General features: G+C 47.0%; 2 protein-coding genes across 2 annotated transcripts; one reads left to right on the top strand and one right to left on the bottom strand.

Annotated features, from left to right (window-relative positions):
* Window positions 1-2268: 2268 nt before the first annotated feature.
* On the bottom strand, window positions 2269-4497 carry LOC102834477 (regulatory factor X-associated protein-like). Its single transcript, XM_006831477.1, has 2 exons — window positions 4425-4497; window positions 2269-3110 (listed from the first exon to the last, which is right to left on the bottom strand). Exons 1-2 carry the CDS (start codon window positions 4495-4497, stop codon window positions 2269-2271), a joined length of 915 nt encoding a protein of 304 aa, XP_006831540.1.
* A 291-nt stretch (window positions 4498-4788) lies between these two features.
* CALHM3 (calcium homeostasis modulator 3) lies at window positions 4789-8245 on the top strand. The gene is made up of 3 exons (XM_006831313.1): window positions 4789-5075; window positions 6140-6395; window positions 7763-8245. The coding sequence occupies exons 1-3, from the start codon at window positions 4789-4791 to the stop codon at window positions 8243-8245; spliced, it is 1026 nt and encodes a 341-aa protein (XP_006831376.1).
* The last annotated feature ends 4580 nt before the right edge of the window (window positions 8246-12825 follow it).

The following is a 12825-nucleotide window of genomic DNA, read 5'->3' as shown; positions in this document are numbered from 1 at the left end:
TAGAAGTGGCAAAGACTATGGCTAGAAGAGCCATATTAAGTAATTCACTGCACCACAGGCCGTGGCCTGGTTCTTCTAGTCATTGGTCCTTTCATACTTGAAGGACTAACTCCCCCTCCCTGTCATTTTACCAGTCCAAACCAGTCATTAGCAGTTGTTCCTTCAGTAGACAGTCCTTGGAGTGAGTTACACAGATGCCAGCCTTTTATGTCTGCTGTAGGTGTCCATCTGATAGGGTCAGGTTCTGCAAAAGTTTGTCTCATCTTTATCTTTTCTGTCCTCTGGTCAAATATAATTGAGAGAAAATTATTCCTTTGCTCTCAGTCTTATGGGGGTATCAGTAGAGCTAAACCTTCAAGGGACTTTAGGTTCAGCCACTGTACTCTAGTCCAGCAGTATCTCCCCCTAGTCCACTTTCATAGTTACAGATTCTACAATTACAATTTTTATAATCACAATTAATCCTGTTAACAACCATTACTAACAGCTAAATCATATAATGTTTCAGAATCTTCCCCCAAGGTCTCTTCCCCAGACCCATCAGAAAAAGAAGAAACTAGAGTATTCAGTAAGGAATCTCCCATGTTCTCCTAATTTTGAGACCAAGCATCCCCACAAAAGTGTGTAAGCCAGCCACTTCATGTCTTTATCTCCCCCTGTTTTAAACAGTCAATGTTTCAAATCCCTATCAAACCAGTATCCTGAACAAACAAGCATGTGCCTTGATCTAAATCTTTTCTTCCGGTTAGACATCTAGTAATCTCTTTTTCTGTTTTTTTTTATCAACAACTAGACTTTAATGACTTTTGGTAAAAGTGTTTTTGCACAGATATGAAAGTGTGAAACACATACAAAGTGAGAAAAATCATGTTTTCTTTCCATAACTGCTTCTTAGAACAGCCATGTCTATGTTTAAATCGATGTATATTTCAGAGTTTAAAAATGGTAAGAAATTAACCTATCTCTGCAATTATACTCAAGACACATACATTTATTATCATAATATTGGGAAATATCTTCTAAATATTTGTTACACGTACTGGTAGGTTTGCTTTTTTAAAAGTTTTCCTATTAGAAAACATTAAAAAAAAAAAAATCTGTCCAGATTGCCCATTAGTCTTTGAATATATACTGAGGAATAACACAATCTTAAATTGCTCTATTTTGAAAAACATTGATAAAATACTGAAGTATTACTCATATTTTCAGGATCTAATTTTTCAAAAGGATATTGAGAAAAACAATTCTGTCCTGATATTGGTGGGCTGACATACATCTATATACTGTGCACAAATTCAACATCCAAGTGTCTGCTTTCAAGGAGATCAAAACTAAAAGGTAACATGAAGTAGGGAAGTTAGTTTTCGATGATGCACTCATTCCAGTGTACTTAGTTAATCCTCCGGAGGTTTTACCTATGTATCTCTGAGAAGACATGTACATCCTAATTTCACAGATATTCCAACAATGACCACATTCCTTAGACATATAAAATACGTTTACCTCTTTGTTTTAACCGCAAAGAAGAGGTTATTAACCAGAACCCAACTCTAGGTGTCCCAGTTACTTGTTACTGCAAGGAATTCTTTATGCTTCTCAAGGAGGGTATTAATGGCATTATGGGTGGCATAATTTTTGGTTGTATGGGACTAGTCCAGACACTGCAGAACATTTTAGTAAGGCGTTCTGGTAGCGTAGTGGTTACAAATCGGGCTGCGAACCTCAGGGTCAGCAGTTCGAAACTACCAGCTGTTCTGCAGGAGAAAGACGAGGCTTTCTGCTCCCGTAAAGATTTACAACCTCGGAAACCCTGTACAGGGTCACTATGAGTCCGAACCGACTCCATGGCACATAACAACAAGTTTACTCACTGAAAATCATAAGTCCTCAAGGTACCTGTGACAATCAAAAACACTTCCAAGTGCCTTTGATAAGAACCACTGAACTAGATGATTTAAGATAAATATTAACTTCACGATTTCAATGGAAGGTAACTGCTTCATACCTACAGTAACAATTACTAAAGAGGAACATTTTGTTTATTAAATATTATCTTAGAAAGATAAGCTGATTTCTTTAAACTCATGGTAAATGGAAAGGCTTAGTTGCACAAAGTGTGAAACTTATTTACCCCCAAATGCACACAAAGTTACAGGAAAAGGATTGTTTACATTTAACTGGCATATCTTACCCATTTAACTTTAGTATAAAAATATGTTCATCTACTACACAATGATAAATATCCGTAGATGCTTTCAGCAAGTTCCCTCACACCGGTGCTCCTGGAAAATGCTGCTGTCTTTGCTCCAAAACTTGCTGACTTAACAGTTGTTGTTGTTTCTGTAAAAATTGTACTACTTCTGGACTTCTTAGTAATGACAGTCGTTTTTGATTTAACACTTGTTCTAAAAGAGTAGGTCTTGCAGGACGGTCCCCAAAAGATCCAGTTCTTTGCTTAACGATGGAGAGTATACTATCTGCACTTTCCTCCAACTTGACATTTCCCGCGCTGGCTGCGGAAGCTGCCCCACCACAGTTCCAGGCCTGGTGGCTTTTCTTCTTCTTGTATTTGTCCTTATACATCTTGTTGCGGTGCTTCTTGCACATCCACGGCTTTCGCTGCTTGGCCACCTGGCTCGTGGTCTCGTTGCAGCCCTTGTAGGTGCAGGCCTTTCTCGTGCTGCCCCCGCCGCTGCCCAGTCGCCGGGCTTCGCTGCTGCCGCCTTCTCCCCCTGACTGGGTGGTCTCGTCCTCCAGATCCTCCAAACTAGCTGCGTTCTCGCCTCCTCCCGTGGGATCTGAATTGTCCAGCAGGTCTGCGTCGTCGTTCCCAGCCTCCTCCTCGCCATCACCCGCCACGTCACACAGGTACTTGCCGGGCTTGTGCACCGCCTGCTGAAGGGCGCCCCCGGTCGCAGTCTCGTCCAGCACTCCACAGGGGCGCATCACCAGCAGGGTCAGCTGCTGGGCCGGGGCTGGCAACGGGGCGTAGTCCGGAACAGGGCCGGGGGCCCCAGAGCGAGCGCTGCTGGCGGCACCCAGCCCCGGCTCCTCGGCGATACCCTGCACCTCCGTGCTTCTGAGCCTTGGCCGGAGTCCACGACCCCCGCCTTCTCAACGACCGCCTTGCCCAACGGTACTTTGAGAACTAGGGCCCAGGCCACAAGAGAGGAAGAGGCGCGGCCACGCTAAGGCACCTCTAGTGCGCCTGCGCAGTAGCACAGTCCCTGCCCAGTGTTGATTGTTGTTGTTAAGAGACGGTTCCAATTCACAGCGAATAGGGTTTCCGAGGAACGGCTGGTGAGCTTGAGCCACCGACCATGCGGTTCAAATAGGCCCTGAGATTCTAGTCATCTCTTGCCGTATTTAGTGTTACATCTGTGTCTCTTGGGCCGAGGAGGTTCTCAGTACAGGGATCCCACATCCAAAGGCTCTGTTGTCTCTTCTTGGTGGTCCCCTCTGCCTCTGGAATGACTCATTTTAAGCCTAATGGATGGCACACCTGACCAATCCCTTTGTTAAGTTCACACACTTTATTTGCATAATTTCACTCACACTAGGACGCCGTTAGCTTCATTTACATTCTTAACAGCCAAATCCAACACCTTTGTTGTTAAGTGCCTTTGAGCTGGTTCCAAATCATATGGAATCTGTATAGGGGTTCTGAGGAGTGCCTGGTAGGTATGAACTGTCAACCTTGAAGTTAGCAGTCCAGTGTATCCTTCAGTGCCACATCAGGACCATAAGCAGTTTGAAAGTACCAGCGGGAGAAAGATGAGGCTTTCTGTGCCTGTAAAGATTTACAGCCTCAGAAACCCTGTGCAGGGTCACTATGAGTCGGAACCGACTCCACGGCACATAACAACAACCAGTCACAATGGAGCCCTGGAGTGGAGCTGTCGGATAAACACTGGACTGCTAACTGTAAGTAAGGTCAGTGGTTCAGACCCACCAGTCACTGTTTGGAAACCCTATACAGGGTTGCTATGAGTCAGAATAGACTCAACAGCATCAGTCACTATAGTTGTTGTTGGTAGTGGTGATGTGCCGTGGAGTCGGTTCCTACTTATAGCAACCCTGTACAGGGTTTCTGAGACTGTAAATCTTTACAGGAATTCTCCTGCAGAACTGCTGGTAGTTTCGAACTAGCTGACCTTGAGGTTAGCAGCCGAACTCGTAACCACTACGCTACCAGAGCTCCTGAAGACTGTAGCTAGAAGAGGCTATAGTAAGTAGTCCACTGACGTGAAGAAACTATAACAACAAAATTCTGATTCTTCTCAGTACAAAAAAACATGAAATCTCCCCGAACTGGACTGAATCAAATTCTGTTTTTGACCAAGACCAGAAAATATAATTGGACCTCCGTCAGCTCTATCTTTGCCTTACTGCACCCAGAATTTGTTCCCCACAGAACACCCCACCAGCTGTCTGGTCTGAGGATATAAACCCTGGAGACAGGAGGAAGTGGGCTAGGGTGGACAGGGTGGAGCCCATTTGCCTAGAAGTGCTTTGGACTGGCTGGTCACCCAGCAATGGCTCATTCCCCAGAGAGGAGGGGAGTGGCATTAGGGGCCTTTATGGAGAGAGTCGGCTTTTGCCTTAAGTTCTCCACTGGACCTGAGAGGTTGTGCTGGGGTCTGGACACAACTTTTTCCTTATCCTCTCAGGTCTTTGGAAGAGAAGCTAGACCCTCCTGTGGCCCCCAGACTTGCCCAGAGTGTGGCTTGGCATTAGCCAGAAGAAAGCCTCACTGCCCAGCTGATTGCCCCACACGCCGCCAGAGCCATGGATAAATTCCGCATGCTTTTCCAGCATTTCCAGTCCAGCTCAGAGTCGGTCATGAACGGCATTTGCCTGCTGCTGGCTGTGGTCACAGTCAAACTGTACTCCTCATTCGACTTCAACTGCCCCTGCCTGGCACGCTACAACACCCTTTACGGCCTGGGCCTGCTACTTGCGCCGCCACTGGCCCTATTCCTCTGCGGCCTTCTTGCCAACAGGCAGTCCGTGGTGATGGTGGAAGAATGGCGCCGGCCTGTGGGGCACCGGAGGAAGGACCCAGGCATCATCAGGTGGGATCCCATGTCACCCAGCTGCCCAGGGACACTGCCAGGGGCTCTCCTAAATCCCTAGCTGCATAGGCACTGCTATGTGCACCTCCAAACCTCAACTGCCCAAAGGCATTGCCAGGGTCTTCCCCACTCTCCAACTACTCATCTTCACAGACACTTTTAGCTGAACAACAAAAACATAACCAAAGATCACTTGGTAGATAGCACACCAGTTTGCACTTGACTAGTAACTCAAAAGTTGTAGGTTCAAACCCCTCTTCTGCACCTTGGAATAGGCCTGGTTTGCTTCTGTAGTGATCACAGCCAAGATGACCCTATGGCGCAATTCTACTAACAGATGGGGAGTCTCCAAAGTTACACATCAACACAACAAAAGTAATCAGCAAAACCCAGCCCCCACCATGGACATTGTCAGGGATTCCTGTAGCCACCCACCCCACAGGCAGAGCCAACTGTATGCCCCAAGGTCCAACCACTCCCATGGGCATTGGTAGGGGCTTCTCTAACCATCCACTTTCCCGGGCACTGCCAGGTGTGCCCTCCTCAGTCCCTCAGCTCATGGCTGACCCATCTGCCAGCTTCCACTCTGGAAACATATTTCTGTTCCTGACATTTCTGTGTCCAGTGAGTGGATGGTCTCTGATGACACAGAAAAGATACAGGATTTCTGAGAATTACTTGACACACACATGAAGCACCATGCCCTGACATGTTTTTTGCATGTAGTGAGAGGCAATGATTTAACTAATGACTGTCTCCACATGAATGAGAACTCTTATCAAAACTGTAGATGCCTCTAGCAGGGGAATGGCACCTATAGCACCTAATAAGAATACAAAGTCCCCAGTATTCCAGTCCCGAAATTCCCAGGGCCCCAGCCTTGTTTCCTCTCTACCCTCTGCTACTAGGACCACTGCCTCCGGTTGCAACCATTCCTTTGAGATCACACGGTCTGGTTATTTTGCAGCACTCCAGGGGCAGTCCATCCTTACATCTCCCCATAGCCTTCCTGCTGTAGCTGGATCCTGGCTGTCCTTTGTGACCTCCTCTTCTGCTGCCCCCAGGTACATGTGCTCCTCCGTGCTGCAGAGAGCACTGGCTGCTCCTCTTGTCTGGATCCTGCTGGCCCTCCTTGACGGGAAGTGCTTTGTGTGTGCTTTCAGCAGCTCCGTGGACCCTGAGAAGTTTCTGGACTTTGCCAACATGACCCACAGCCAGGTGCAGGTCTTCCTGGCAAAGGTGCCCTGCAAGGAAGATGAGCTGGTCAGGGACAGCCCTGCTCGAAAGGCAGTGTCTCGCTACCTGCGGTGCCTGTCACAGGTAATTGGGGGTGGTGGGCACCTCTCTGGTCCTACATTGGCTTTGGCATCAGTGCTGGCTTTTTTGCAGTGTGAGCAGAAATGTGTGAATGTACATTGTCAGGCAAGATCACTATACCCTTGGCTAGCAGTCCTCTGAGTTTAATCTGAAGTTTAGCCTTCAGCTCTTTAGTGAGCGTCTCACTGTAATGAGCACTGTTGGTTGTTGAACGTTTTTTCTGGTTATGTTCCAAAACTGGTCCTTGAGAATCCAAGAAAACTGTAAGTATCAATTTTCCAGCTGATGGTTGACTATTGAACTTTGTCTTGGTCTGTTTCCTGAGAGTAAACAACAGAGTATGGAATGGAAGCATCCTCAATTGCCGACCCAGAAAATTTTAACAAGCACATTTATTCTCTCACAGTTTGTTGTTGTTGTTCAGTGCCATCGAGTCAGTTCTGACCCATAGCAACCCTGTATAGGGTTTCCAAGAAGCTGCTGGTAAGCTTGAACCACCAACCTTGCAATTCAAATGGCTTTGCAATCTGGCACATTAACCCACAGTGCCATGCCAGGACTCCACAGTTTAGGAGACTAGAAATCCAAATTCAGAGCGCTGGCTCTAGGAGAAGGCTTTTCCTCTTTGCTGACTCCAGAGATAGGTTCTTCAGCATCTGTGGGCTTGGTGTCCCTTAAAGACCTCCATGTGTCTTGGAGTCAATATTTCCCTGGTCCTAGGAGGTTCACAGCACAGGGACCCTGTAACCAAAGAACATACTCAGCTCCTTGCTCTTTCTTGGTGGTATGAGGTCCCTTTGTCTCTGCTCCCGTCTCACTCCTTTTATCTCTTGTAAAATAAAAGATGATTCAGTCCATACCCCAGGGGAAATCCTCTTACATTGGATCAGAGCTGTGTTGGGAATACGTGTGCTGCATCCCATACTTAATCCTTTTATTGGTTTAGCACATCAGATTGCGTCATGAGGCATCATACATAGCTGCCAAACCACTGAGAATTATGAACCAGGCAAGTTGACACATATTTTGGGAGGAAACCATTCAATTCATGACAAGACGAGAGAATAGTGGATGGATGGATGGAATTATGGGCAAATAGGAGAAAGTTTGGGAAGATGGATCGATAGGAGGATGAATGATGGACAGACGGAAGGATGGTTGGGAGAATGGATGGATGGGTGGATAGATATATGGTCCAGGAGAATGGAGGATGAATGGAAGGAAGAACAGATGAGAAGGTAGGTTGATGGATGGAGGAACAGGTGGGCAATGGATGACTGAATGGATGGATGAATTGGTCTAGGAAAGGCTGGGAGGGACTTTGTCAAACGTGTACCAGCACTAAACCTTGTGCTTTCTATGCACCCCAGGCCATTGGCTGGAGTGTCACCCTGCTGCTCATCATTGCAGCCTTCTTGGCCCGATGCCTGAGGCCCTGCTTCGACCAGACCGTCCTCCTGCAGCGCAGGTACTGGAGCAATTACGTGGACCTGGAGCAACAGCTCTTTGACGAGACCTGCTGTGAGCATGCGCGGGACTTCGCGCACAGGTGTGTGCTGCACTTCTTCGCCAGCATGCAGAGCGAGATTCGGGCGCTGGGGCTGCGCCAGGACACTTCGGGCAGGGATTCTGTGTCCCTAGAGTCTCCAGAGAGCCTGGATGGCTGTAGCGGGAAGGCCCACCTTCGCGTCATCTCCAGCCGGGAGCAGGTGGACCGCCTCCTGAGCACTTGGTACTCCAGCAGACCCCCACTCAACCTCCCGCCATCCTCAGGGCTCTGGCAGGGTGGCCTCAGCCACCGCTCCCCCACGGTGGCCCTGGGCACCAGGTTGTCCCAGCACACTGACGTATAAGGGATCTTCCCAGGCCTGAACAGTGATAATGCTCCAGGTGGCAGGCGGGGACTGGAGTGTGAGGCTTTTCTGGTTATGGGAATCCCAACACAGGAGACCTCACCCTTGTTAGCCTCTGCTCCATTCCAAAATTGTCCCATCCCTCCTCGGTTTGGGATGTGGCCTCCTGTGTGCTCAACAGCAGCGCTCACAAACGTTAATGTGCTCACCATTAACCTGGGGCCCTTGGCGTGTGTAAGCTCCGATCCAGTGCATCCAGATCCGGCTCTGAGCTGCACCTCTAACATGCTCCCAGGTGTTGCTCATGTTTCTGCTAGTGGCTCACACTTCGCAGAGCAAGAGTCTAAGTAGATCTATTATTAATAATACTAAACAGATGTTTGCTATGAGTCAAAATCGGCTTGATTCTTTTTTTCTGGATCCTAAATGTCTGAATTTTAATAAATAATAATAAACAGATGTTTGTATGGTGTGTGCTTCTGTGGGTTAATGTGTTGGACTGCAAGGTCGATTTGAAGCCGCTCCTCGGAAATCCTATACAGGATCGCTATGAGTCAGTACTGACTTGAGGGCACTTAACAACAACAACAACGTGTCAGGCATTGCTCTAACTTCTTTGCATATACGGACTCATTTAACCTCCATTGTCATGAAGTAGGTTTGATTAGCCCCATTTTTAGAAAAAAAAACTGAGACACACAGAGGTTGAGTTGCCAAGCCAGAGACTACTCTGAGCTACTAAATGAATCTGCTCTCTGGATCATTTTGTGGCCTTTCCTTCAGTACTCTGATTAGGTTTCCCACAGCTTCCATCAAGGTTCTAGAAAATTCTGCTTGTTGAGTTCCTCGGGAAAGTACTAGTTAGTGCCTCTTGCTGGCTACTGCAGGCGAATACTTTCATATTTTTCTACTGATGGAATTTTCCTGGTTTTGAATGCCAAGGGGCTAACCCTCTCATCTCCCACATTCCCAAGTTCTGCCAATTCTGTTTCGACCCAACCAAGGTTGAGTGGCCCTGCCTAGTCCAGTCTCCTTCAAGACCAGGCACCTTTCTTGGCTCACATGGTCTGGCCTCCTGCCAACAAATTCTGACCGGTGGCCCCCCCATCACCATCCCCACCACCTACAGCCTGTTCGCTATACTCTGCAGGATCCTTTCCTAAGGGACTACCTCTCCAGCAGGATCTAGCAATCTCTGCTGCCACAGGCTGCCTCAAGGGAATCTACCCACTGCTCTTGGCAAGAAGCTGGCACCCAGGTGAGAATTTCCCTAGGTATGCAGTCTGTATGAAGCCCTGGGTAGCACAAACAGTGCTAGGCCAACTGAAAGGTGGGTAGTTCAGAGGCGCCTCAGAAGGAAGACCTGTCAATTTGCTTCTGAAAGGTCACAACCATTAAAACCCTGTGGAACACAGTTCTACTCAGCCACATACGAGCTTGCTATGAACCAAAGATGACATGACTGCTTTTTCTAGTCATCTGTATAGCTGGTAAGCTCCAAAGTTTAAGCGCCTCTGAGGTAAGCATGGGTGTGGAGTCCTGCTCAGGAACAAAACCCCCTGAAATATCAGGGTTAAGTTACTGAAAAACTTGCCACTCAGCATTTGGAGGCCCCAACAGGAAGGGCTTGGGGAAGAGCCCCTCCCTGATGACTCACACACACATTCTGCTATCTGCTCCATCATCGTACATGGTGGCCACACACCTGCAGACCTGGGATTTCCCCTTGCTGTTTTGCTCCTCAGGGTCTGCAGGTGCCACAGGAGGCCCTGGACATTCCCCTGAAGTCCAGGCAATCTCAACTCTGAGCTCTAGCCAAGGAGCCCTGTGAGATCAGAAAGTTCCTGTAGTTCAACCTCCCCGCATTTACCCGGCTGTGGTTAGGCCATGCAAATGTCTGAAATGGCACTGGGGTAAGAGGCAAAGTTGGCAGTGATTGAGTAGGGGAGGAGGAAGGAGACCTTAGAGATAGTCTAGTCAGTGAGCTTCCAGCCTGGGGAAAGGAGATTCAGGTTTAAAGGAAGCACTCAAGACCAGTTAAAGGTCTTGCCTTCTGCTAACCAGCACATATTGAGCACCTGCTATTTAGAAAGCACTGTGCCAGGGATGCTGGAATGATGCACAGATGATCTGCCCTTGCCCTCAATGAGTTCACTATCTGGTAAGAGGACAGAAAACTAGTGGGGGACCAAGATGAGTACAAAAGTGATTAAACCCAAAGCAAAATGTGTAAGTGCTATAATCAAGGCAAGTTGCAGGACATGGAATTCATCTGGGAGACTATTGCTCCAAACTGGAAAGTCAGGAAAGGCTTCATGAAGAAAAAATGCTACTTGAGTGGATCTTGAAGGATGAGGAGGGCTTTGATAACTGGGGATAGATGGAGTCAGGGCAGAGTACAAGAAGGGAGGAAGCAGCAACAAAGGCATAGAATTGGACGGGGGCACAGCATGTTTTATTTATTCATTCAACAAACATTTATTGATTGCCTAGAATGCTACAAGAATAAGACAGCCGTTTTTGTTGTTAGGTGATTCTGACTCATCGTGACCCTCAGAATTGATTTCAACTCATAGTAAGGTCCATAGAATCGGTGGATGTGGGCATTTCAGAAGGGACCATATGATCAAGAACCAAAGGTACAAAAGGAAGAAGTCCAAGCTTCACTTGAAGGCATTGGCAAAATACAATACTCCAGGAATTGACTAAATACCTATTGAAATGTCTCAACAAGCCAGTGCAGAGCTGGAAGTGCTCACTTGTCTGTGCCAAGAAAGAAGTTTGGAAGACAGGTACCTGGCCAAAAATTGGAAATCAAAAGACATATTGCACTGGGCAGATCTGCCACAAAAGACCTCTTTAAAGTGTTCAAGAGCAAAGATATCACTTTGAAGACTAGAGTGGGCCTGACCCAAGCCAAAATATTTTCAGTCACCTTATGTGCAAGTGAAAGTTGGACATAGATAAGGAAGACCAAAGAAGAAGTGATGCATTCAAATTATGGGTTTGGTGAAGAATATTGAATACACCATGAACTGCCAAAGGAATGAACAAACCTATCTTAGAAAAAAACAGCCAGAATGTTCCTTCAAAGGCAGAATGGTGACTCTTCTTCTCTCATTCTTTGGACAAGTTATCAGGAGGGACCAGTCCCTGGAGAAGGACATCATGCTTGGTAAAGTGGAAGATCAGCAAAGAAGAGGAAGTCCTTCAGTGAGATGGATTGTCACAGTGGCTACAATGGTGGACTCAAACATAGGAGAGATTGAGGCTGGCACAGGACCAGCCGGTGTTTTATCCTGTTGTACACAGGACTCGATCTTGTGAGTCAAAACTGAAGGACGGCTCCTAACAATAACAACACAGTAGAGCTACTCCAGAAGATTTCCTAGCACTGCAGGATAATGCGCTGAACCACAAGGTCAGTTTGAGCTGCAAGGTCGGTAGTTTGAGCCCACCAACCACTTCGCAGGAGAAAAATGAGGCTTTCAGCTCCCACAAAGATTTACAGACTCAGAAACGCTATACAGGGTAGCTAAGAGTCGAAACCGATTCTGCGGCACTTAATAGCAACACAGCAATCTTTGTGAGGAGAGTACAATGGCCAAGTAGGATAAGCATTAGACTGCAAACCACAAGGTCGATGGTTTGAGCCCACCAACCACTTCGAGGAAGAAAGATGAGGCTTTCTGCTCCCACACATAAAAGATATGCCTCAGAAAGCCTATTCAGGGTCACTATGAGTTGAAATTGACTTGATAAAACTTAACAACAACAACAATCTTTATGGGAGCAGATCACCAGATTTTTTCTCTCTCAGAATGGCTGGTAGATTCTAATGCCTGACCTTTCAGTTGGCAGCTGAACACTGTCACCCTGTCACCATCAGTGCTCTTTAAGATACACAAGCCAGAAACCAAAACCAATTCAGACTCATCATGATCCTAGAACAGTCCTCTGGGGTTTTCCAAGAAGCACACTGCCACATCTTTCCCTCACAGAGCTGCTAAAGGGTTCAACTCACTGACCTTTCAGTTAGCAGTTATGTCCCTCACCACGAGTGTTCCAAGATACACATTTGTTGTTAACTGTCATTGAGTCTGTTCCAACTCATAGCAACCCTGCATAGGATTTCTGAGGTTGTAAGCCTTTACTAGAGCAGAAAGCCTCATCTTTTTCCCTCAGAGTACCTGGTGGGCTTGAACCACCAACCTTGTGGTTAGCAGTCCAGTGCTTATACTGCTGAGTCACTGCAGTCCCAAAGATACACCTAATCCTATCTTAACTGAGTTTCTAGCCTGGAGAGAGAAATGGGATACGAACAAGTAAACAAACAACAAAAAGGAAGAGTAATTAGGCTAGACTGCCAAAAGCAAAAAAACTTTGGTCTAAGGCTGAGGAACCCACTCCCAATGATCCTACCAAGCTATGTTCCCCAAGCCCTGCACTCAGCCACACTCTGGGTCCACTGCCCTTGACGGCCCTCAAGTGCAAGAAGACATTTTCTCAATCTTTTCTTTCTCTTTTCTAGGCCATGCCTCCTTCCTCTCTCTCTCTCTCTCTTTTTTTTTTTTTTTAAT

This window comes from Chrysochloris asiatica, unplaced genomic scaffold (genome assembly GCF_000296735.1).
Source record: "Chrysochloris asiatica unplaced genomic scaffold, ChrAsi1.0 scaffold00003, whole genome shotgun sequence".
Taxonomy (NCBI): Eukaryota; Metazoa; Chordata; class Mammalia; order Afrosoricida; family Chrysochloridae; genus Chrysochloris; species Chrysochloris asiatica.
Note: the sequence above shows the minus strand (reverse complement) of the source record. Positions and strands in the feature narration are given on the sequence as shown.

What these genes read in the sequence shown, in the direction of transcription:
- LOC102834477 (XM_006831477.1), bottom strand. Translation starts at nt 4,497, where the DNA reads ATGGGCTCCACCCTGTCCACCCTAGCCCACTTCCTCCTGTCTCCAGGG. An exon ending in ATCCTCAGACCAGACAGCTG is followed by an intron (nt 3,111 to 4,424) that starts GTGGGGTGTTCT and finishes GTCGTTGAGAAG; the next exon opens with GCGGGGGTCGTGGACTCCGG.
- CALHM3 (XM_006831313.1), top strand. Translation starts at nt 4,789, where the DNA reads ATGGATAAATTCCGCATGCTTTTCCAGCATTTCCAGTCCAGCTCAGAG. An exon ending in AAGGACCCAGGCATCATCAG is followed by an intron (nt 5,076 to 6,139) that starts GTGGGATCCCAT and finishes TGCTGCCCCCAG; the next exon opens with GTACATGTGCTCCTCCGTGC. An exon ending in ACCTGCGGTGCCTGTCACAG is followed by an intron (nt 6,396 to 7,762) that starts GTAATTGGGGGT and finishes TATGCACCCCAG; the next exon opens with GCCATTGGCTGGAGTGTCAC.